Here is a 24,909-nt window from a genome sequence, read left to right on the forward strand (position 1 = left end):
TGGGATGCCCCACACACCGGCGCCTGCTCCACCTGCCAACGACCTACGAGGACTGCGTGCCAGCTCGCCAGCTCCCGCCAAGCCAAGCTCGGGGCTCTACCGCAAGGCGAGGCGGCGGCTTCTGCTCCGAGCGATCTTTTCTAACGTACAGTTTATTTATAGGGAACTAAATTCTCCAACAGGGTGGGGTGAGGGGCAACGAAATGTGCCTAGCCCTTTCTGCGGCTCCGTCTCTGTGCCACAGATCTCATTTAATTAACAGGCAGCAGAAGCGAATCCGGCTGGAGCCCAGCTCATTGGGGGAAAGTGCCGCATCTTCTTGGGAAGTAGAGATGGGGGGGGGGGACAGCCCAGAAGGATGGCCGCCACGAGCCGCAGCTGAAGTCAAGACTCTCATCGGGGCCAAAGAATCGAAGGAATGACCACCTTGGGGGGCGCTTTCTCCTTCCCTTTCTTCCTTCCCTTCTCCTTGGGAAAAGGGGAGGAAGATTGTGAAATAGACCAAGCCAGGGCAAGGAGACAAAGGCGAGAGGGAGGGGAGGAAGGGAGAAAGAGCACACGAGCGAGATCGTATGCACGTTACATTGAAGAGAGCAGGATGCGAAATACACAAACCACGCCAAGCGAACCAAGTCTTCAACCTTGTCCAATTCCCTACACATAAAACCGCCAACGGCTGGCCGTTCCCGGGAAAAAGGCAACTCCAGCCCCAGCACCGTTCATTGCCTCGCTAGCCCCCCAGCCTGGCCCAGCTTCCTCGATCTTCCCCACCCCCGCCCCCCCTCCCCACCCCCCCCCCCACAGCTCGACTCCCACCCAAGGCTCTGGGGCTCGGGGACCACGGGTCCCGCCAGTGTGTAAGTTTCCGGCTGGCCCCGCCCCACCCCGCCTCCCACGGCGCCCGGGCCCCGCCCCTGTGCCGGAGCCCGCGGGGCCGCGCGCTGATTGGCCGGCGCCCGCTGGAGCTGGGCTCGGCTGCTCGGGCTCTCTTCGGCTCTCTCCAGACTCCAGCAGCAGTAGTTTGCGGCATTGGGAGGAGCAGCGGCCGCAGCAACTGCGGCGGCGGCGGGCTCCGCGGAGAGCCGGGAGCTGGCGCGGAGCGCGGCACGGCTCCCGCACACCATGCCGGGCTCGCCCCTCGCCGGGCTGGGCTCCGCGCTGCTGGGCGCTCTGCTGCTGCTGCATCGGGGCTGAGCCGAGATCCCTCGGAGACTCGCCCCCTTGCCCCCCACCCCACCACCCCTCCGCCTCCCCCCTCCCCTCCCCGCTCGCTGCCACCCGCACTCACTCGCCCCGCACCACACACCCACTCCCGCTCTCACTCAGCCCATTCCCCGAGCCCCCCAGACCTCCCCGAGTGAGCGAGCCCCCCCACGCAGCGCGACCGGCGGCTCGCGGGGAAGGCTGAGATCGACACGCTCCCGCAAGTAAACTTTGACGGCGAGCAAACCCACAGTCGTCCGCGGCGGCATCTGCCGACGCGGACCCCAGCGACAGCCCCTGAGCTAGGAAGGATTCCACCCACGGCGGCGGCGGCGGCGGCGGCGGCGGCGGCGAAGGCGGCGAAGGCGGCGAAGGCGGTGGCGGCGGCGGTCCTTGGAGCGACATCCCAAACCAGACCGAGAGAGAATCCGCCCAGGGTAACCGCGGCGGCAGCCCCACCTCTCCAGGCCGGTACTGTAGTCCCTTTCCTCTCCTTTCCTCCCCAGTCCCCCCTCCTCTTCCTCCTCCCTCCCCAACGGGGCCCTGGGAAAGACCCAGGGGCTGAGATGTTCTTGGGCAAATTGCCTTCGCCCCTTGCCACAAACTTGACGCTGGAGGCTTTCGGCCGCTTTGCTAACTAACTTTGGTTTCCGAGACAGATGCTCGCAGTCCAACCTCTGGGTTGCTTGGGTCCAAGATGCTGCACCCACTTTGATCCCGGGCAGACGCATCCCCCAAGCCTGGCAAAGCCAAGCTCATCGCGAGGGAGCGCACTCTTTCCTAGGCAGCTTCGTTCCCCCTCCCCCTGGCTCTGTGGGTCCGGGACCGCCAGCCCGCTCAGTTGGACACCCGGGGCGCCTGCAGCGCCCCGACAGCAACTCAGACTTGAGCCTGCAATCCCTCTTTCTCTCCCACAGGCCTCAGAAAGACCTGCGTGCTTCCCCAGGACTTCGGCGAGCACGTTCCGGGCCGGTCCTCTCTCCGCAGTGAGCCAAGAGTGCTGGGGGGAGGTGCTTGCGCATGCCAGGTGCACAGCCCACTCGCTTGCCAGCCCCCGTGCAGGTGTGCCGCGGCGGTCCTGGGAGTGCCCGAGAGGCTGCGATCCTGTCACCCTCTCCTCCTTCGCGTTAAGTACGGTTCGGACTCAGATGCCCGTTTTCTAGATCGCTCGGACGCCGCAGCCCTGCCCCGCGGGGGCCTCTCGCGCCCGGCTAACTTTGAAGAGGGAAAACTGAATAGCCGGGCTGGAGGGCGGGGGCTCGGGGCCGCGCGGAGCTCCCACGCTTCCCCGGAGCCCCCGGGGTCCGCGCGAGCCCCCGCCGAGCCTGCCGCAACCACAGCATTGGAGCCGGCGCGGGTATCTCCCCCGCGCCGCCGGGCCGCCCTGGGCGGGACGTTTCCCGCGGCCTCCAGGCCCCCCGGGCGCGCGCAACAGGCGGCCCGACACGTCGGGAAGCTGGAGCGCCGGCGGCGTCGTCCTCGGAGGGGTGTGGAGAGGCGAGGCCGGGCAGAGCCCCGCGCAGCCATGGAGTCACTCCTGCTGCCGGTGCTGCTGCTGCTGGCCATCTTATGGACGCAGGCTGCTGCCCTCATTAACCTTAAGTACTCTGTAGAAGAGGAGCAGCGTGCCGGGACAGTGATCGCTAACGTGGCCAAGGACGCGCGGGATGCTGGCTTTGCTATGGACCCACGACAAGCCTCCGCCTTCCGTGTGGTATCGAACTCAGCCCCGCACTTGGTGGACATCAACCCCAGCTCGGGCCTGCTGGTCACCAAACAGAAGATCGACCGCGACCTACTGTGCCGCCAGAGCCCCAAGTGTATCATCTCGCTGGAAGTCATGTCCAGCTCAATGGAAATCTGCGTGATTAAGGTGGAGATCAAAGACCTAAACGACAATGCTCCCAGCTTCCCGGCGGGACAGATAGAGCTGGAGATCTCAGAGGCAGCCAGCCCTGGCACGCGCATCCCTCTGGACAGTGCCTACGACCCGGACTCTGGCAGTTTCGGTGTGCAGACCTACGAGCTCACGCCTAATGAGCTCTTCGGCCTGGAGATAAAGACGCGTGGTGACGGCTCACGCTTTGCTGAACTCGTGGTGGAAAAGAGCCTGGATCGAGAGACTCAATCGCACTACAACTTTCGCATCACCGCACTCGACGGGGGCGATCCGCCTCACATGGGCACGGTTGGCCTCAGCATTAAGGTGACTGACTCCAATGACAACAATCCGGTGTTCGGCCAGTCCAATTATGCTGTCAGCGTGCCAGAGAATTCGCCTCCTAATACTCCTGTCATCCGCCTCAATGCCAGCGACCCAGACGAGGGCACCAATGGCCAGGTGGTCTACTCATTTTATGGCTATGTCAACGACCGCACCCGCGAGCTCTTTCAGATTGATCCTCATAGCGGCCTGGTTACAGTTATCGGTGCCCTGGACTATGAGGAGGGCCACGTGTATGAATTAGACGTGCAAGCCAAGGACTTGGGACCTAATTCCATTCCTGCACACTGCAAGGTCACGGTCAGCGTTCTTGATACCAACGATAACCCGCCGGTTATCAACTTGTTATCCGTCAACAGTGAGCTGGTGGAGGTGAGCGAGAGCGCCCCCCCGGGTTACGTGATCGCCCTCGTGCGGGTTTCGGATCGCGACACCGGCCTCAATGGGCGCGTTCAGTGCCGCTTGCTGGGCAACGTGCCCTTTCGGCTACAGGAGTATGAGAGCTTCTCCACTATCCTGGTAGACGGACGACTGGACCGGGAGCAGCACGAACAGTACAACCTTACAATCCAGGCGCGCGATGGCGGCGTGCCCATGCTGCAGAGTGCCAAGTCTTTCACTGTGCGCATCACCGATGAGAACGACAACCATCCGCACTTTTCCAAGCCCTACTACCAAGTAATTGTGCAGGAGAACAATACTCCCGGCGCATACCTGCTGTCCGTGTCAGCTCGAGACCCTGACCTGGGTCTCAATGGCAGTGTTTCCTATCAGATCGTGCCATCGCAGGTGCGGGACATGCCTGTCTTCACCTATGTCTCCATCAATCCCAACTCAGGGGACATTTACGCACTGCGATCTTTCAACCACGAACAGACCAAGGCATTCGAATTCAAGGTGCTGGCCAAGGACGGAGGCCTGCCCTCACTACAGAGCAATGCAACCGTTCGAGTCATCATCCTCGATGTCAATGACAATACTCCGGTCATCACGGCCCCTCCTCTAATTAACGGCACCGCCGAAGTCTACATTCCTCGAAATTCAGGCATAGGCTACCTGGTGACTGTTGTTAAAGCCGAGGACTATGATGAAGGTGAAAATGGTCGGGTCACCTATGACATGACTGATGGGGACAGAGGCTTCTTTGAAATAGATAAGGTCAACGGGGAAGTCAGAACCACTCGCACCTTCAATGAGAATTCCAAGGCTTCCTATGAGCTTATTGTGGTAGCCCACGACCATGGCAAGACATCTCTTTCCGCCTCTGCACTCGTCGTAGTCTACTTGTCCCCTGCTCTGGATGCCCAGGAGTCTATGGGTTCCGTCAACTTGTCCCTGATCTTCATTATAGCCCTGGGCTCCATTGCGGGGATCCTCTTTGTCACGATGATCTTCGTAGCAATCAAGTGCAAGAGAGATAACAAAGAGATCAGGACCTACAACTGCAGGTAGAACCACTTTTTCCCTTTCCTTGTTTGTGTTGGGTGAATAAGGTGTATTCTTGTTTCAGTGTGAAAAATGTTGTCTTTTTTGTTTCCCATTTAAATGCTTGCCAAGAGGTTGTGCAGTGTTTCTTTTTGGCTGGGTGGGGTAAGGTTGTAGCAGTTCAAGTGCTTTGATTCTTTTGATCTGACAGTTTGTTGAAAGACATTTACTTGTTTGAATGGATTCTCTCACATCATGATGATAAGCAGAAAATCAGTTATAATTTTAAACTTTTTATAGCAATCACCATAAAGTTTAGGCAGAAAACCAAATGAGAGTGTTTTTAGCAGAACCACTAAGTACCACAACTTAATTTCTGGGGCACAGTGTTTTGGGGATAGGAAAGGAAGTGCTGCTGACTGCTATTTCCTGCTATTTCAGAGAAACTCTGAAGAGCCTGTGAATGGGAGAATAAACCAAGAAACAAAAATGTGGGGAAGGGGAGAAGAGGAGCATGAGGGGAGGAAAAAGATTACTGTTTTAAAGTTAGTCTTGGCTTGTTTTGTATCCAGTACCCAAACATCTGCTACATGATGTGCAATTCTAGTCATTGTCTGCATACTGTTAAGTATCTGATTGGTTGGTGAAAACGAAACATCTCAATGAGTAGCAGGATTTTGTATCCAGATGTTTTCTTAAAACAAGCTGTCTTGTGGAGTTGGTGGTACTTTCCTCTAATGTAGAACTCTGCTATTGCACTAAGATCTCTTCCCTACCAGAAGATGTCTCTATGGTCTATTGTGTTACAGTTTCACATACTTGGAGTATGCAGAATGTGTGTGTGTGTTGTTTGAGAGGGATAATGGGAATAAAATGTTGAGTTTAGAATGACAAAGTTTTTAAAAAGGTATCTTGATAAGCTCATTAAAGAGTCTTGCTGAAACTCCTTTCTAAATATTTCTGTAAGCCAATTTAGCATATTACATGTGATATTCTTTCCACCAGTGTGTCACTGAAATGGTTGAGAAAGTTGTTCCTTTAATTTGTTGAAAATGAATGATGCTGTTTTCAACCAAGGTGTATGTATGCTGTCAATGCACTTACACATCCAGTGTGTCTTTGTGCCATCTGTGCTTGCATGTCTAATAGGTCAAAATATGTTCGTGTAGGTCCAATTTATATTTGACATCATCTGAATGAAATGCACATTTCTGTGAATCAGAAGCCCCCCCTGAATATGTAACAGCCATGCAATTATTGTTTCCCTTTTACTATTCTCTGCATTACACAAGTTAGTAGACAAATGCTAACCACACATGAATATCAATCAGGTGCCATAAAAGAGCAGCTGCACTGCCTCATAAATGCTTTAATCCTGTTACTAGTGAGATGGCATGACTTTTCTTTCCTTCAGCACCTAGTCATTTCAGATGGGAGAAATGGAAATTAATATTGTACTTATCTTTGAAACCCATGACTGCCAAGTGGGGATTTTTATAAGAGAAAAATGTGAGGTCTGTAAAATTTTATTTATATGGAGATAATGAGAGAGGGGCCTTTTTTTAAAAAAAAAATGAGTTCCTCAATATAAAGTAAATGCATAAAACCCTTTCCTTGATGAAAAAGAAGTCATCTTGAAATAAAGATATTGAAGACTTTTTCACCTCTCGGTGATGTATGACAGGAGAGCTCTTTCTGAGAGAGCTTGCCAAGAAGATCATTAAACAGGGAGGGGAGCATTTGAATTGAAAACAAAGTGCAAATCTCAGTGCTCTCCACATGTGTATTTTGTAAAGAGCTCTGTTTCCTGTGATGTTTGGGATTAATGAAGTACGGTTTAATTAAATAATTGGTCAATAGAGAAAGGGCTGCACAATGAATGCCTTAGTTGAATAATTGGACAGGGCATTGCCAAACTTACCCATCATGGATAAACAAAGTGATTAGTACTTTCCATTGATTCTGTAAACAAATTAGAAAAGAAAATCAACCCCAGTCCCAGGGACTTGGGGATTTTATCTGCTCCCTAACCCCAGTAGCATCAGCTTGGTATCACTGCAATTCTGACTATAGAAGGAAACTTCTAAGGAAACACAACTGCTTAGCTCTAGGAAGGTCCTGGTGCGGGCAGAGAAAGAATTTGCCTCTGAATATACACAATCACCCCATTTGCTCAGTATTTTAGGAAACTAAAGTTCAAGAGCTTATCTTTCCATGTGTTAGCCAGAGGTTTATTGTTTGCAGTCTCTGCAGAGCTGCTTCTTCAAGCACATTCCATTTATGAGACTTGTAAGATGATCTGCAAGTGCTGCTCAAATTGGGCTCTCTTTTTTTGTATTTAGACAATTAGCTCTGTCCAGTGAGAATTCAGGGAGTCTTTTCCTTGAAAAGATCAACCTGTATTATTTATTAACCCAATTGTTGTTGTTGAATATAGCCCAGGATTACCAAACAATAAGCAAGCCACTATGTGCAAAGTAATAAATGACTTCGAGAATCTGCCTACATTTTAATGTATTTCTTTTGACAAGTCTCAATGTTTGGTGTCTTTGGTGCACATTGCTGGGTCTGTGTCAATGTTAATTAAATTGAACTTTTTATGTTTTAGTTGCAGCACAGCTGCCCGTAGGAACACCTGAATGGAGAAGGATGCTGAATATACTAACCTTTAAATTCCTTTGTACTAATTGCTTAACCATCACCTGTCTCCAGGATTGTTTTATAAGAGGACAAAGTAGCAAGTGTCTGCATTGCATATGGGTTTCTCCCATTAGGGAGGAATAAGACAGAAGGCAGAGCAGAAAGTGTGTCTAAGGGGAAAAGGTAAAAGGCATTTTCCCTTATTCAAATGGGTTTGGTTATAGATTTCTCTAGAAGTAGAGAGGGTGAGATGTGAGTAGAAGGGAGCAGGGTTAAGACAGTGGAAAAGAAGAGCATTTGGAATAAACATGTCAAGTAATGGGTTCTGATATTCTACTTCAATCCAGAACTAATCAGGCCAGTCTGAGAGAAAATTGACTTGAAGGTGTTTGTCACATGATAAATTCCTGGAGTAATTGAAGAAAGGGTGATTTTTTGTCTCCTCTGTTAGATCAGCATTTATTTCTTTTTTTTCATGAAGGAAGTCCTTTGCATTCCAAGAAAGCACCAGATTTAAGATTTTTCATATTTTTTCTCATAGGCTAAGTTTTCCCACCACACCCCCTGCTGAGTGGCGACTCACAATAAAAATTCCAAATCAAAAGTACAGAAAGTTTTGTGGCCAAAATGGAATGTCAGGATGTTTAGTATGAACATTTTGTGGCCCTCAGCTTGTTTTTGCATGTTAAAAGCACAGGGAGAAACCTGATGATGTAATGCAGAATAAGCTGGAGTAGAGATGGGGGCGGGGGTGCTGCAACTCTCTGGGCTGCTTAATGATTATTAATCAGTGTGTGGTTTGAGGGCCTTAGACATATATGCTGCCTTTTCTATCACCTAGAATCGCCGAGTACTCCTATGGCCATCAAAAGAAATCAAGCAAGAAGAAAAAAATCAGTAAGAATGACATACGCCTCGTACCCAGGGATGTGGAGGAGACAGACAAGATGAACGTTGTCAGTTGTTCCTCTCTGACCTCATCCCTCAACTATTTCGACTACCACCAGCAGACGCTGCCCCTGGGCTGCCGCCGCTCTGAGAGCACTTTCCTGAATGTGGAGAACCAGAATACCCGTAATACCACCAGTGCCAGCCACATCTATCATCATTCTTTCAACAGCCAGGGCCCCCAGCAGCCAGACTTGATTATCAATGGCGTCCCTCTGCCTGAGGTGAGTGAAACTAACTGGCTCTGTGAGGTCTCCAGACCTCTTACCCTGAGGTGTTTGTGGGCATCATATTCCTCCATGCTGGCACCTTGCCTGCCAGGGATGGGGAGAACATTTCTGCCCATACTTACTTCCATAGTCATTATCCGCTCCTTGTGGTTTGGGGAGTAAAAGTGAAACCTAATATTTGGGCCCTTGCAGGAATGAATGTTCAAAGTGAGAACTCAAGGGGCCTTTGGAATCCCTGCATGTTATAATACAAATTTGCTCTATTTATTGCAAATGTAGCATACTAGACAGTCAACGGTATCCATATTCCAGTTAGTTAAGGTAACTAAGAAAGACTCAAGTGATGATGAAGCTGAATTAATTCCAGTATGCTCATGGGCCAATATCACAGTGTGAGATTCAGCTTCTTAAAGCAACCCTTTGCTTTTCTTTTTGTCATCTCCATTCCATACTGAGAAAATGGATGAGGTGGTTAAAAAGAGGTGATCAAAAAGATAAAATGTCATTTTCCTAATTTTTGAAAGTTTTTATGCTGATATCTGGCAAACAAGAAGGTTGAAACTGTCACTAATGCAACTTTAAGAATTAACTAGGCATTTGATTTAGCTATGTTTTCTTTCACTGGGGAATAAATGTTTACCATTGGATGCATTATTAATTTTTCAAAACACTATATACCCTGATGTTGTTGACAACTGAAATATTTCAGGGTAGTAGAATGACAATGTTGATGATGATGTTAAGGTGGCTTTGTGGAAAGATATATCAATAAAAATTCTTTAGTTGGTTTAATTTCATTAAAATTGCTTTAGTCCCTTTTGGTTGGAGATTTCATGCACTGGGAGGTGTAAACCCTCTTCTAGGTTACTAGTGAAAGGAATACTGCCTATAAATATAGAGCACTTCCGTAGTATTAAGGTACCTTAACAGCTTTCACAATTTTTAAAGGACCATTTCAGCCTTCAAAGTTATTGGCTTTGGTTCTTCAGAGATGGATTGTTCTTCATTAGAACATAAAGCAGAGGTCCAGACTCACAGAGCAGGACATCAAGAGAGTGGATACTAGATTTTATGGTTCTGTAACTTTCTAGAGAATGCTGTTTTAGTGACTCATGCCTGCTTCCTAAAGAAATCAGCCTGACATACCTGGGCTATGATGCACATAAAATGATTTCATAATATTTATATCACTCTTTTCAGGCTTACTTCCTGGAAAATAATTCTCATCACAATTAATGCAACCAAGCGAGAGTGATTTCAGTGAGAAACTGATGATATTCGGCCAGCAACAAAAACACCACACTATTTTTAATCTAAAAACTACATTTGAATAAAGTTTTATTGAAAGTTTGTTCTTGACAGCTCAGTTATAATCATGAATGCCTGTGAATACCAATAAAACTAGGCTGTAGACTAGTTGGAGCATTACTTCTGTTTAAGCAATAAAGAGGCAAAGGTAGTTTTATGGAGAGGAATCAGGCCCTGATTTTGAATCTGGGGGCAACTTTTGTCCCGAAATCTGCCATTTTATGACAGATTTCAAAATCTTTGTTTTCTTATCTATAAAATGGGCACATCTACCATGCAAGGTTTGTCGGAGGAAATGATATGATATTGTGGTCTGGAACCTAGATGCCCCCCAGACATAAATCTCTCATATAGACAATAATTGGAGAATCACTGTTGTAATGGCCTGCACATACACACTTTTGTATATCTTCCTGGGCACTTAAAATCTAAGATCAATTTAAGGTGATTATATATAGATAAAATCTACAAAGTGTTGTGGTTAGATTATTCATAGTTGACATTCAAGAAAATGAGATACAAGATGCCTAGGTTTAGGTTTAGGTGTTGATTGCTATTCCTAATGGATATGGGTAGAGATATTAGACTTTGAAGGCTTAGAAATTATGCAGCTGACTTCAAGGTATTAGAAAAATATGAGCCCTGATAAATGAATATGAAATACTTAGATGTATAACTATGTCTTTATACTTTACCTAAGATGTGGTGCTCCTTCTAAAGTTTGTTTTTGGGTCAATAAAACAAAATATTGTTGCACTTTTTTAGAAAAATCATTAAAAAATAAATTCTGATCTGTCCCTGACTTGGAAAGCCAGATGCTCTCCTTATTTCACAAAATCACATAGATACAGCATGCAGGGCTATGTAGGATCAAGACAGCTTGTACTAGACACAGTGAAGTATATATTTCCAGTAAGTAGTTTGGAGAGGTTAACCAATAGACCCATTCACAAGGAGGAGAGGCCTATTCACAACCCAGCATGAATCAGGTCATTTAACCTGCTTCTGATACAAAATTTGACCTTGGAGAAAAAGCAACTTTTCTTTTTCTTCCCATAATAAAGGCCCCTAAATGTGAACCAGAATGAAATCTATTGAAGAATAAAAATGATCAATTTATTCTCCTAACATTTGTTGAGTACCTATTCTTATTCTTTATAGGCTCTGCTTAGGCTTTGGTGTTAGAAAAATGAAAAGGCATTTGCTGATCCCAAGGAAAGCATATATATATATACATATAATATATATATTACATATATATGCATACAAACACACACAAATAAATACACTATTGTTTGGTGCCATAGATGTAACCCAGAGCTTCCTTCATGCAAAACATGTACCCTAACATTGAACTGTATGCCTAAAAAGAAATGCACATTTTGATGGAGGGAAGTAAGCAAACAAATAGATGATTTGCAATATTGAGTGATAAATGCCCCTATAGAACACTAGGAACATTCTTTATTCATAGAATAGTGATATCTTGATATATTTCCTATGTTTTCATTCTATTTGCCTTATTAGTTAATCCATCTAAGAAAATAGCATTTACTAAGAAATTAGTGATAAGTGTTATGATGTAATAAATACGATTCTCTAGAAAATTCTACATTAAATAATGTCACTTAGTTGTTTTGTTTTAATTTTGGGGCCACACCTGGTGATGCAACCAGGAATTACTCCTGTCGGTGCTCTGTGAACCATATGGAATTGAACTCAGGTTAGCCATGTCGAAGGCAAACGCCCTACTTGCTGTACTATCTCTCCTGACTCCTATCACTTAACATTTTAATTTTATTATGTTACACAAATTTGTTTTTTAATTTCTCTCATTTATATTTATTGCATATGTTTGAATGTGCTTGATAATATACTTTCCTGGAATAAGTAAAACACTTGGTCCTTGACTATAGGGAGCTTCCCAGGACACTGGCAAGTAAACAAGTAATTTCAATTCAGGATAACATCTCTTTCTTATGCATATGTCATATTCTTCCTCTTCATATTTTGACTGAAGTTCACTCAGTACACATTACGTCTTCTGGTCAGAAACTCCCTTCTTTAGCTGCAGAGTCAACTATAGGGTTTCCTCCCAATGACATTATAGTGAGCAGAGCTGATTTCTTCCTAGGCTTTCACCACACTTTGAAATTTATCATCATGGCATTAGATCAAATCAAATCAGTAAAGCATTTTTGAGTATCTACTATGGTCTCAGCTGTATGATTGGCACCATGGGGATTCAAAGTAAGTACACAATATCAGTACCATTTCCGTGTTCACAGAGTTCACAGTCTAGATAGGGAGTTAGTATCATTCACGTGATTTTCCTTGCAAGGAGTTTGAAAATTCCTAGCTACTTGTAGGAGCCTTAGTACTCTTTCTTTTCAGTGGCAGCCCAGCCCGCATTTATATGTAGATTTCGGCTAGGCTAGAAGCTTCAGGTTGAAGGGTAACCTTTACAACCTTTACAACAACAACTGAATGCTGTTGTTCTTATATACTGAATAGAACTTCAATTTAAATGCAGATAGGTAGGCAAGGTAAAAGGAATGGAGCATTTATTTAGTGGATTGGAATTCGGTATCTCAGAGACCATCACCCCTAAAATTGTGTAATTATTTACTGTTCTTGGCCTTCTAATGTTAATCAGGGAATTAGTTATGTGAATTTTGTGTTTTGTACACAAATGCGAGAAGGGAAAGTCCAACATGCCTCTGCTCTTCACAGAAGACTTACAGAATTAATCATGTCAGGGATCTCTTAAATATTTTAAATTTAGAGATTTGCATTCCTCAGCATCTCGTTTATTTAGTTTATAAATTTACTGTGTAAGTGAATGCATGTGGGGGAGGAGCAGTGAAGAGAGAAGAAAGGAGGTTGTAAAGAAAGACATTTTCAGTTTGTTAAGTTTTATTAAAAAACACTTTTGGCTTTTTGATTTTGGAGCTACACCTGGCAGGGCACAGTGGCTACTCCCAATTCTGTGCTCATGAGAACTTTTTGGTGCCTGGGATTGAACCTGGACTTCTTGCATACAAAACATCCACTAAGCCTGCTGATGTATCTCTGTGGTCATTGCTAAAATGATTTTCAAAAAGTACTCTAGGGCCAGAGGGATAGTACTGGGGGGCAAAGCATTTGCCTTGCACTTCTATGGTCCCCAGAGCACCTTCAGGAATGATCTCTTAAGTACAGAATAATAAGTAAGTCCTGATCACAGCTTGGTGTAACTCCAAAAATCAAAATAGAATAACATAAAATGCCTCTCATTTTTTTGACAGCCTCCTTAGTTAATAAATTACCTTTCTTTCAATCTTATTTAATGGAGGTACCCCTAGATTCTGGAAATATTAATCCTTTGTTCATCATCAATCTGCTTTATTTCTTTTATTACCTGGGCCTTGGTCATTATTGGAAGAAGTAGCTCATTTGGTCTGGAAAAGAAAACCCATGTCTTTGGGAGGGGTGAAATAATCTACACACCCAGTCACTTTGGAGACATTTAAAGTGCTTTTTAGAAGTGTTTTTAAAAATTTGTTTATTTTTGTTTCCCCCCCACACCAAATAGAATGCTCAGAGCTTACTCCTTGCTCTGTGCTCAGAGTTCATATGAGTGTGTGATAAAACTTGAGTTGGCCTTGTTCAAGGCTCCTCACCCACTGTATTATGTCTTTGATCTCCTAAAAACGTAATTTTTAAATATCTCCTGAGGGAACATGGGTGTTCTTGTTGCAATGACTAGCAGTTGCGCACATTCATGGCTGTGATACTTACACATTTCTAGCTGTGGAGCTAGGCGTGGATTGGACATCACGTTGCAGTGTTTGTGTACTTGGCCGTGGGACTCACCACAGTTAAACTCCTTTAGTTGTGGTGCTTGCAGGAATCACTCTTAGTTGAAGCGCACAAGATATGGTTACGGTGCTCACTGGGGCTTATTGTGATCTTTGGGCATGTGTTCACCAGAGATCATACTTACTGGCTGTGGTACTTGCACATTTTTCTGGCTGTGCTGCTTGCCTGAGTTACACTCCATTTTGCAGGGTTGTTACATTCCTGACTGGAAATCACCTAATATGCCAAGGATCACAGCAGCAGTGCCAGATTCAAATAGCAGAGTTTGACACAAGTGCAACACTAAGGCCCCCAAATAAACAACCCCCCCAAACCAAACGCTGAAGATTTGAATCTGTGATCAGATGCTTTCAAGTCAGGTGGACTAAGAACCATCCAGACATATAAAAATTGAATCTTGAATGAATCTTAGATGACAGCTCTTATAGGGAACGAACTTTCAGAATTCTAGTCATAGCTCCATAAAGACTTGGATTAAATTTCGCAATCGATCCTAATTGTCTTGGTAAGTTCTTTTTCTTTTTCTTCTTAGAAAAAACTTTCCTTATTAACTGGAGTCTTCGAAGTATTTTATGGGCCAAAAGTAACCCTGAGGCTCTGCAAAAAAGTAGTGGAAAACAGTGCAGCCCACATCTTTTCAAACCTGCTCACAACATTTGTGAAAAAAAAAATAATGGGTTCTATGTCTACTAGTAGATATGCTAGGGACACCTATTGTCTACATTGTGTCTTGGCCTGTTTCACATCTCGCCAAGGTAGCAATTTTCCCAGTGGGGATTGACTTGCAAGATGTGTTCCAGAATAAACTGTTCCTCTGTCGTTTCCATGCAACTGCAGCAGAACTGAGTTAGTTTACATTAGTATTTGCTAATTTATTATTATCATTCCTTATTGGCAATTAACTAGTTACCTTAGAGATCACATCTCTCCCAATACACCTCCACTGAAGTTGAGCTCAGCCAGAGCACTTGCTAATGATCCTGAGATTTTTCTCTCCGGGGAACAGGAGGCAGGCCATTTTCCATAGTGGGCTCCGAAGCTTTGGAATTCCTCTTATCAGAGGAACAGCTTTTTGGGATCCATGTAGCCCGACTGATTTTACTCCGATTGCCAGTCAGACTTAAATGTGGTAAGAGTTATGTACTTTCCCCTTCCTAACCTTGTTCTATTCTACTGTGGTTTGGTAGACTGTGCCCAGAGAGTGAAGCTAGTGGGTTGTGGAGGATTGCTGGTTAGGAATTGGAGGATTCAAAAAGGATGAGGTTATGACTTTGCAAAGCTGGAGTCTGTCAATTATGGCGCTGCAGTGGATCTAAGGCATCTACTTAGACTTTCAGATGTTTACCCTTAAGAATGTGTATCTCTGCTTCCGGGGCTTAGAGGAGGCCAAGCTTGACTGGATCAAGCATATCAGGCAAATGTAAATGAATTCCTTTGTCCAAGAGGCCTTTATGAGAGAGGCAAGGGGCTGGATCCTGAGCAGCCATTTTTCCCTACTCAGAAGAGGTTTGATTTTTAGATGTGTGACTGACTGGCTGGCTTTTAATGTGAGCCTCATTTACTTCGAACAATTGAGAGGCTTGAAGCGTAAGTCCCAGAGGATCAGTTGTTTGTAGAGGAAAACGCTCTTCAAGTTACATTTCCTCTTTGGTTGTTGTGTAATTATGATTGTTTTTGTGTGTGAGCTGTAAGGTGAGGGTCAGTTGGCTTCCACTGGGTGTACCAGGTTGATTAGGGTCTCCTCGGTTCCTCCTCCTCTAGGGATGGTGAAGAAAGCACTGTAGTTCAGTAGGAACAGCTCTGCTAGCTTCAGAAACTTGAGCTCCCATTTAAAATCTCATTTTCTATTATTCAGCATTTTGTTTAAAAATATCAGTTAGGATTACACACATCCAAACATCTGGAAGAGGTGTTAGAAGAAAGTAGTAATGCTATTCTATAATCAAGAAATGGCGTTATAGGGAAGGCAAACAATTCGCCCATGCACACAAAAATGGGGGCAAACTAGATTATATTTTGTTTGACAGAAGTTTTTCTGGTAGAGTCTCAAAGTGACTTCTGACCGATCACAGAAAAGCTGTGCTTTCTGCCAGAGGATCTGTGGATATGCTTTTTAATGTTATTTATGTTCATGAAAAGATGCACAGCAAGTGTGATTTTTTTATTTACTTTTTGTAAATTAGGCACTATGAACCACAGTTGTGGCGTTCCGTATCCATGGTGGTAGACTATTTTTCATGGAAAGAGTAATTGTGCAATGTGAATAGTTAATCCTGATAAATTTTTTTTGTACTTCTGTATTTTCTTGTTTAATAAATCTTGGAAAGGTAAGCTAATTCATTATTCTCTTGAATTCTAATTGCTTAACTTTTCCAGTTAATTTTCATTTGACTAAAAAGCAATTAAGTAATAATAAAATTCACTGAGTTCAAAGATAGATAAATGTCAACTAGATTTAACAAATGTTAACATTTTATATTTTCTCCAGATTAAAAAAAAATAAATTATAACTATTCCTTCCCATCATATATCCTTACTTTACTCTTTATAAACCTGTAACTGGAAGAACAGAAACCCAACAATAGTGTTTTGGGGAAGTTTTGTCGTATTTTTTTTTAGCTCTGGCTTCAAGGACATGACTACCACTTTGCTGTTTCAGATTCTGAAAGCTCCACAATTCAATAAAGGTTTCCTGGATTGAATAGACCGTTATAATTATTTTGGAAAATATAAGAGCTAGCTTAAGCTTCCGTTATTTAAAATATTTCAAATTTATTTATTTTTATGATGCTGGAAAGGACCCAGGGACTCACACATACAAAGCGAGTGTTCTTCCATTGGGCTATATCCCCAGCCCTCTGAGACTTCCTTTGAAGTCAGCCTTTACAGAAGGAGAAAATTACTGTTCAGAAAGGGAAAAATTAGAGTGAGATGCACACAGATCAGTGTACAGGCAACTGTTAGGTGCAGCTGTCTTGAAATTTTTAGCAGACCATTTAGTATTAAAGTAGACAAGAAGCTTTGTGTGAAGCCTTTGTGTTCTTTTTAGCTCAGAGTTCATAGACTAGCTCGGGGATTCTTCATGTCAGATTCGTAATCTCTGTCTTGATGTGCATAGTCCTTGTACGCTCCATTAAGTATTTGAGTACTGGGGTGGCCAATTTTCAGCTTCTCCCACTGCGCCTCATCTGGCTGCTGTCCTGGGGCAAGCTCCTCTCTCTCACTTCCACCAGGACTGACTTTGGTTGCTTCTGCTTTGTGGATTGTTCTTGTTCCTAAACCTAGTTTTCAGAGCACAAAATGAAACACTTTTAAGATCATGTAGCATGTTCTTCTGAACAAAATGGGTTTTCTGTACAATGATGAGAGGAGGTGGAGTAGAAGAAGGAAGAGGAGTGGGAAGAGAGAGAATAGAAGAGAAAAAGAATCATTCACTCTTCTCAGCTACTTATCCCTCTGTCATGATAGAATTCTTCAGGTTGACCCAATTTTACACATGTCTGTAAGCTTAGGTTCTTAGGATCTCCATCCCGCTTTTTGATATTCTGCCAGTTGTCTCCCTGAGAAAATGTTTTTAAGTCACACTGGAGGTTATGATACTCAGAATGTGAGACAAGAGCTCATACCAATTTGATATAGTCCAGGGACAGCTCTCTCAGGAATTAATTTTATTGAGAGCACTGAGTTGAGAACATCAAGTAACCATTGCTGTGCATACAACCCGACTGAAGAAAGCCTTATAAGAAATTACAATTCCTTCAACAATTTTTTTCCTGAGGTCCACCACATTTCTTCCCTTTGGGGTATAATTCTGATTCATGCTTTCATTTTATTTTTTAGTTAATTTGGCTTGAGATGACAGTGTGTACAGGTAGTTTGTTACAAAGCCATATCTTTTCTAAGTGAGATATTGAGTAGGGAGACTAGATGTGTTTGGAGAGATTCACTTTACCCTCTACCAACTTCTGAGAGATGCAGGATTCAGGAAATGCAGGGTTGAGCAAAGACTGCCTGGCTGCATATCACTGTAAATGAATTGTTGAAAGACTGATTCTCTTCTCTGTGCTACCAGGCACTGGGGCCATGGTGAGGACACAGGCAAATTGCACTCAGAAGATTGGCATTGACTGTGTACTCGCAGTACTGGTCATTTCTCTAATTAGTGCATTTCCATTTTCTCAAGTATAGCCTTTATGAGTGATAGAATATGCTAATAGCAACATTTGTTTCTAAGAGCTTAGGGGAGAGAACACGATGACATTAGTATTAAATAATGTCTTTTTCATAATGGGCTTTTGCCCGAGTTTTTAATTGCAAAACAATTTATGATAGCTATGGCTCTTTATAAACAAACAATTTTCTGTGTGCTTTGTGAGCTTTCTAATGGGATGTATGTCCTTATATCTCTAGGTCACTCTTTCTATTTTTGTTTCTACTGGTAATTCTTCAGAAGTGGAAAAAACATGTGCTTTGTTGCAGTAAGAAAAACAGGAAATGCCTGAAATGGAAAGAAAGCTAAATTGCCTTTTACGTTTTTTTATTTTATTTTTTTTACAAATTATACATTGGGTAGTGACCTTATAGAACAAAACCTCAAAAAACTGGTATACCACAAACTCCAGGGCATTGTTGAAACAACCTCAGAGGGTCCAGTCTATGTGCATTTGTTATCTGGTGCCTTCAAGAAGAGCTCATGGAAGGTGGCAAAAGACTGAAATGCAAAGATTTGTAGCTGTGTATGGAGTCATTTTTGGAGGAAGAAGATAAAAATGTATGGGCCAGGGATGTAGTTCTGTGGTCTAGCATGTGCCCTACATGTATGAATGAGGTTCAGAGTTAGATCCTTGGCGTGCTACCCTGCAAATGTGTATGATTTACAATACCTTGCTCTCCTCACTCTTTGAATCTTCCAAACTTCATTAGAACAGTTATCATGATTTTGTAAGTGATCCTTGAATCACTGAATTTCCAAAGAAAACTATCTGGAAATCTGTAGTTCTGGGATAGAGAGTAGGTATTTAATTAACTATAGGAACCACAATGAACGGTCTCATAAAAAAGGAGTTGTAGTGTATTGAAACCCATTATTATTAAGAACACTAAGCTCCATGACATTGAGAGTTCTAGAAATTCTGCCAAATAGCATCAATATTGTAGTAATTATGTGTGGAGACTGCATTAGGGGATATCCAACTTTTCTTTAAGCTCTGAATATAATTCTGTGAAATTTTTGCCTTGGTCTGAAGGGCTTCATATAGCTGACTACATTAAATGTTCATTGTCATCCATGTTTCTCTGCAGGTGGTATTGAGGGTATGGGACTTAGCTATAACAGATGATAAAACAGAGACATCCCTTTAGCTTACAAAGTGGACAACATATTCTAAATGTTTTAAGTTGTGAATGTTTACCTTAGAACTCAGAGGCCTGCCCATTTAATAGATTCTCCTGTTCAATGTGAGTTCTGTCACAAAGGTAACTATGAGTATACTAATCTTGATTCAATTAGTCTGTACTTGTTATAAGGAGGAGTAGAAGGTGGAGGTGAACTTTTCTTCCCCGGCACACTAAACCTTTGAGATGAACAAAAATTCACTGTATATTATGTTGATTATCACATTTACTAAAAATTCACAGAGCTGTAAGTCACTGAGATGATCTTTTTAAGTTAGGTATTCTTGAGGCCTGTTTTGCTTATCATGATGAATTATCTAACCTTTCATACTGTTAAAGGCCAACATTATGGAAATAAGCAGCTTTTTATTCCATTCTAAGGTCAGTCTAACCAAATTATGCAACTTCTAATGCAATTGCTTCAAGCTTCCACTTTGAAAGTTTTCTTATTTTAATACCTTACAACAGAGATAAATATTTTAGCTACCATTCATGTTTAATAATATATTTCACTGATTGCCATTCTCATCATGGCATTTGTTGGTATGAGAGGCAGTTTACCAAGGTTTGCTCATTTTGCCATTTACTATAATTAGCTAAGAGCAAGAATGCATTAAAAATGTATTTTTGTTGTTATTATTTTTAATTTCAGGCCATGAAAGCTGAATTCTACAGAAACAATATATAAAGGGCACTTGGGGTTTTGTTTGAGAGCCAAAATGTGGTAGATTTTGTTTTAAAGTAGATCTAATTTCAGAATTATTAAACTCAATATATGTTGCAATCTAGCAGATTGCATTCAGCAGGATATGGGGCACTATCTGTAATAAAACAAATGGCTTCTATAAGGGAGTAAACTGCTATTTTAGGGGGCAAGGATTGTCAGGATTCATTTATTCTAGGTAAAACTTGACCATCTATGTTGATTCACCTCAAGACTACTGAATTTACTTAGTTTGTAGTTATGGTCATTGTGAAAAAAATCTTGGTTTGAAAATATTCATCTGGGTGGGAATGTAGCTCAGCTGTAGAGTACTTACTTTAAAAAATTTTATTAGAGAATCACTGTGATGTACAGTTACAAACTTATGAAATTTTGTGTTTGCATTTCACTTATACAGTGACCCATCCCTCCACCAGTGCCCATTCGCCTACACCAATGATCCCAGTATCCTTCTCACCATCCCCACCCCATACCCCACCACCCCCCCTGCCTTTGCAGCAGGGCACTCCCTTTTGTTCTCTCTCCTTTTGGGTGTTGTAGTTTGCAATAGAGGTATTGAGTGGCCACCATGTTTGGTCTATAGTCTACTTTCAGTTCGCATCTTCCAACCTGAATGGGTCCTCCCAACATCCGCTACTTCGTGTTCCCTTTGTAGAGTACTTACTTGTCTTCCATGTGTGAGGTCCTGGGTTTGATACTTGGCACTGCATAAAAAAGGGGAAAAAGAAAGAAAAAAGAAAAAAAGAGAAGGAAAGAAGGAATATATTCATCAAATATTTGTATACCAAGCCCTTCTTATACTAAGCCCTGAGGGAGATAGAGTAAGTTTAAGCAGTACTTTCAGAGTTTATATTGTCATTGATGAGACAAGATACATTAAGCACATTAAAAATCAATAAGAGGATCAGGGAAATAACTCAAAAAACAGAAGAACATGCTTTGCATTGTATACTGGAGCCCTGGGTTCTATCGTCACCATTGCATGGACCCCAGCACTATTCAGTGTGACTCCAAACCAAAAATGAAGATAATCAATAAGAAAAGTAAGAAATACTTATTAAGTGGTGTTATTTCATTAACAATAGAAAACATAGGATCTTATTTCCTACTGTATGACAAGATGAAATCCACGGGATTTGAAACAGATGAAAGAGCAACAAAATTTTTGGAAAATGTAAGTAAATATCCATTTAATTTTAAACTTGAAATGACTTTAGGAAAAAAAAGAGCAATCAAATTGAATAAACAATACCAACAACTTTGATTATATAAACTTAAGAAATGTTTGTATTTTGAGGTAATGGTAAGTATTTAAAATTATATCTGAGAAATATGTTAAGTTTTAATAGCAAATAGCTTATTTTTATTTTTAATTTGCAATAATAATATTTATTGAGTATTTATTATGATAATCACTATTAAGTTTATTAGAGATAATACAGTTAGCTAAATAAAGCCTCTGTCATCATTAAGTTTGTATTTTTGTGGGTACAAAAAATAAACAATTAAAAACATAAAATACTAGGTGGTATTATGGAGAAAAATGATGATTGGGTAAAAGGATGTGTGTTCTGCCAGGAATTAGGGTTCATTAAGAAGGTCAGGTAATCTCTCTTGGACAAAGTGGCACATAAGCAATACTTTTTATCTAGAGAGGCTATTAATATCAATGAAGAAGACAGATTCCACTATCTAGAAATCTGCAAAAGACAAAAATATAGGTAATTCATAAGTAAGCTGTAGAAATGGGCAGTAAGCATGAAAATACTTCCATCTTATTAACCAAATAATAGCACTGGAAAAATGTCATGTAATACCAGAGGAAAGTCTCTATAACTTTATTGTCACTAATTTATTACTCTGGGAGTAATAAATTTTAGATGCAGGTGTCATTTTTTACATATGAATTTAGAAATAATTAAAATAAATTATACTCAGTGTTAGGCAAGACTGTGGTTATCATATACTGCTGCATGAAATATAATTGGTAGAATTAAAATCAATGCAATCGTTTTTCAGGATAATTTGCAAGTATACATTAAAAGTCCTAAAATATCTCATATTTCTTTTCTGAAAGGTGTCTGAAGGATGTAGTTTTATATATGCTTAGAAATTTATGTCTAAAGATGCTAATCTCACTATAATTTATAGCAATAAAGTGTTGGAGATATTCTAAATATCGTCAATATGTGTCACTAAAATATTACAGCATATGAATTGTTATAATAGCAATGAACTATTAAAATATTTCATTGTGTGGAATATTTAGTGATACAAGAATATGCTTGTCATCTAGCACACATTAATTTTATTAAAAATGCATTGACAAAGCAGTATATATAAATTGATTTGAACTCTTTAGGCATATATATATATATATATATATATATATATATATATATATATGAAGAGACAGAGAGAGAGAAAGAAGGAAGTTTACCATTAATAGTTATCTCAGTGCCAGAGAGATAGTACAGCAGGTAGGGGCTAGCATTATCCCTAATGCAGCTGACCCAGGTTTGATCCCCAGTTCCACCTACGGTCCTGTGAGTACTGCCAAGAGTTATCCCTGAGCACAGAGCCAGGATTACACTCTGAGAAGAGCCAGTTGTGGTCCAAAACAAACAAAAAATATTATTCCAGGTTGCAATAAATTAGTTATTTTTAGTTTTTAAATACAATTTTCTATTTTCCAAATTTTCTAGATTTGGCATGCCCCGTTTTTGAATTCAGAAAAGCAATTTCTTGGGTTTGGAGAGATATCACAGGGGTTAAGGCACTTGCTTCACTCTCAGCTGACCCTAGTTCAGTCTCTGGCACCATATAACGTTCCCCAAGCATGAACCCCGAGCACGGCCAGGAAGGATCCCTGAGCACAAAGCTATGAAAAAGTCTTGAGCATTGCTAAATGTGGCTCACCTGTCACAGTAAAAGTTCTGGGACCTGGTAACCTGGTAAAAGCAATTTCTTATAAATATAAACTATTCTGCGGAGGCTCATAATATATTATTTAATAGGATTTTAAAATCAGATCTTGTTCCCTATATTTCTCTTTTGGACATCTCTCTTGATGATAATTAGTATGAAGGGTTACAACACTTTTCTTTATATATTTATTTTTTGTTTTGTTTTGAGACCACTTCGGGCCATTATCAAGGCTTCTTACTTGCTCTGCACTCAGGGATTACTCCTGGTGGGCGCTGAAGACAATACTTGGTGCTGGGCGTTGAACCTGGCTTGAGCACGTTAAGAAAAATGACCTGCCTACTGTACTAGCTGCAGTCCCTACAACTTACCTTTGAAATGTGAGAGAATATGAAAACTATTTTCTTCATTTTTCTTCTGATATGAATATTCTAGCAAAAGCAAATGATCTCACCAGTATTAGCTATTGTTTTCAAAATGAGAGGGCTTAAAAATTAGCATCTAATTGCGTTCTTAACAGATTTTAAATATTATAAAGTTTTATAGGCTTTATCTTCTGATAAAATGTACTTTTCTTCAGTGCCATTTTCAGAATCAAAGAACTGATTCGAGGGAGGATCTTTGAATATTTCTTAATATTTGATTTCATGTTTGGACCTCTTAATCTCTGAGGAATACTACAGCCTGACAATTTGGAGCAAAAAAAGAAGGGAGTTGATGGTTATTGAGTAGCTCAAAATTTAAAATTCAGCTTATTTGGAATGCACTATTTTTAACTTGCTCCCCAGACAAACTGGAATTAGTCTTTTTAGGAAAGACGAATTTGTTTGATTGCCTTCCCACCTAGTAGGCTAACATTAAACAGCATAAATGCAAAAGAGGTGTCCTTTGGGACACCTCTTTAATTGATAGCTGTATAAACTTGTCACATATTAAGTACTGCACTCAAATGAAAATGTTTATTCAGTAGCCCTGTGTAGATATCAGAACGATTTAGATATTTTAAAGAAAATTCTCATTGAAAAACAGATGTTTCATCTCTACTCTCCCCACACCTCCCCATAGCTAATAGATGAGAATGTCATCTGTACAATGTCACCCTGATTGCTGCAGGAAAACATCTGTGGCCTAATTCTGTAGTCTGTTCCTTGGATAAATGGAGATTATGGCCTGTATTTCTTATATGTGCAATGATTTAACTGGATGAGGTTTGATTGAAGTTCAATGTTTTATGCTAAAACATATTGTGTTTGATAGAAATAAATATCTATGATTTTGTATGTATGTCAGAGGTCACCTAAAGAAAGATCTAAAAATTAAGGGAAATAGCATTAGCAACCCTTACCCCCTTTCTGTTTTTAATGTAAATGTCTTCATTAAAAGAAATAGTGGCAATGCTTAAAACTTGATTATGAAGCAATTTAAGGTAAGCTTCCCATTCTCCCTTTGTATGGCTTGAAGATGAGATTGTTTGGCTTTGAAGACAATTTCCAGGAAATTAAAAAAAATAATTAATCTAAAACTAGGATTTGAAAGAAGTTAATGTGATAAAGCTGAGTACTCTAACTGAAAAAAAGTAATGCTTTGTAAATTTATATTGCCTCTAAAATGAGCATAAAAGTCCAGAAAGTAATAAGATTTTTATTTATTGAATTCTGGTGCTGATGGCAGTTGCCATTCCATGATGGTTTGGTCTGATTTTTCTGATAAAGGTCCTACAAATACATTTCACTAAATAGGATGTGACTCTGATCTTTAGGCCTTGGGTAAGTCTAAAGACTTTTGAAGTACTTCCCACCTTCCACTCTTCACAGTTTCTGTTGCCTCGGATTCAAGAACAGAACTGATTAGTTGTGTTGAGAGGTTTTTGTTTACCAGCATATTTTGAGAGGAGTTTGAATTATCAAGGGAACCATAGATAAATAAATGTTCCCTGCAACAACTGATAGTCTCGGTGCATCTGTATCTTTGAAGACACATTTGCTGATGTCCTACTGAGTTAACATAGTAACTATACTTAACTTGAC

General features: G+C 41.7%; 1 protein-coding gene across 3 annotated transcripts in view; it reads left to right on the plus strand.

The window, feature by feature from the left end:
• Positions 1-1,527: 1,527 nt before the first annotated feature.
• The window catches only part of PCDH19 (protocadherin 19), a 163,983-nt gene continuing 140,601 nt past the window's right edge, over positions 1,528-24,909 (plus strand). Inside the window, exons 1-3 of one of the 3 annotated variants that reach the window (XM_055121826.1) lie at positions 1,528-1,674; positions 2,121-4,875; positions 8,334-8,664. In XM_055121826.1, coding sequence (XP_054977801.1) covers positions 2,729-4,875; positions 8,334-8,664 — 2,478 coding nt within the window. In that variant the 5' untranslated portion in view covers positions 1,528-1,674; positions 2,121-2,728. The remainder of the gene's footprint in view (positions 1,675-2,120; positions 4,876-8,333; positions 8,665-24,909) is intronic. The other 2 variants (XM_055121827.1, XM_055121828.1) reach the window with 2 other exon arrangements.

Source organism: Sorex araneus, chromosome X (genome assembly GCF_027595985.1).
Source record: "Sorex araneus isolate mSorAra2 chromosome X, mSorAra2.pri, whole genome shotgun sequence".
NCBI classification, from domain to species: Eukaryota; Metazoa; Chordata; class Mammalia; order Eulipotyphla; family Soricidae; genus Sorex; species Sorex araneus.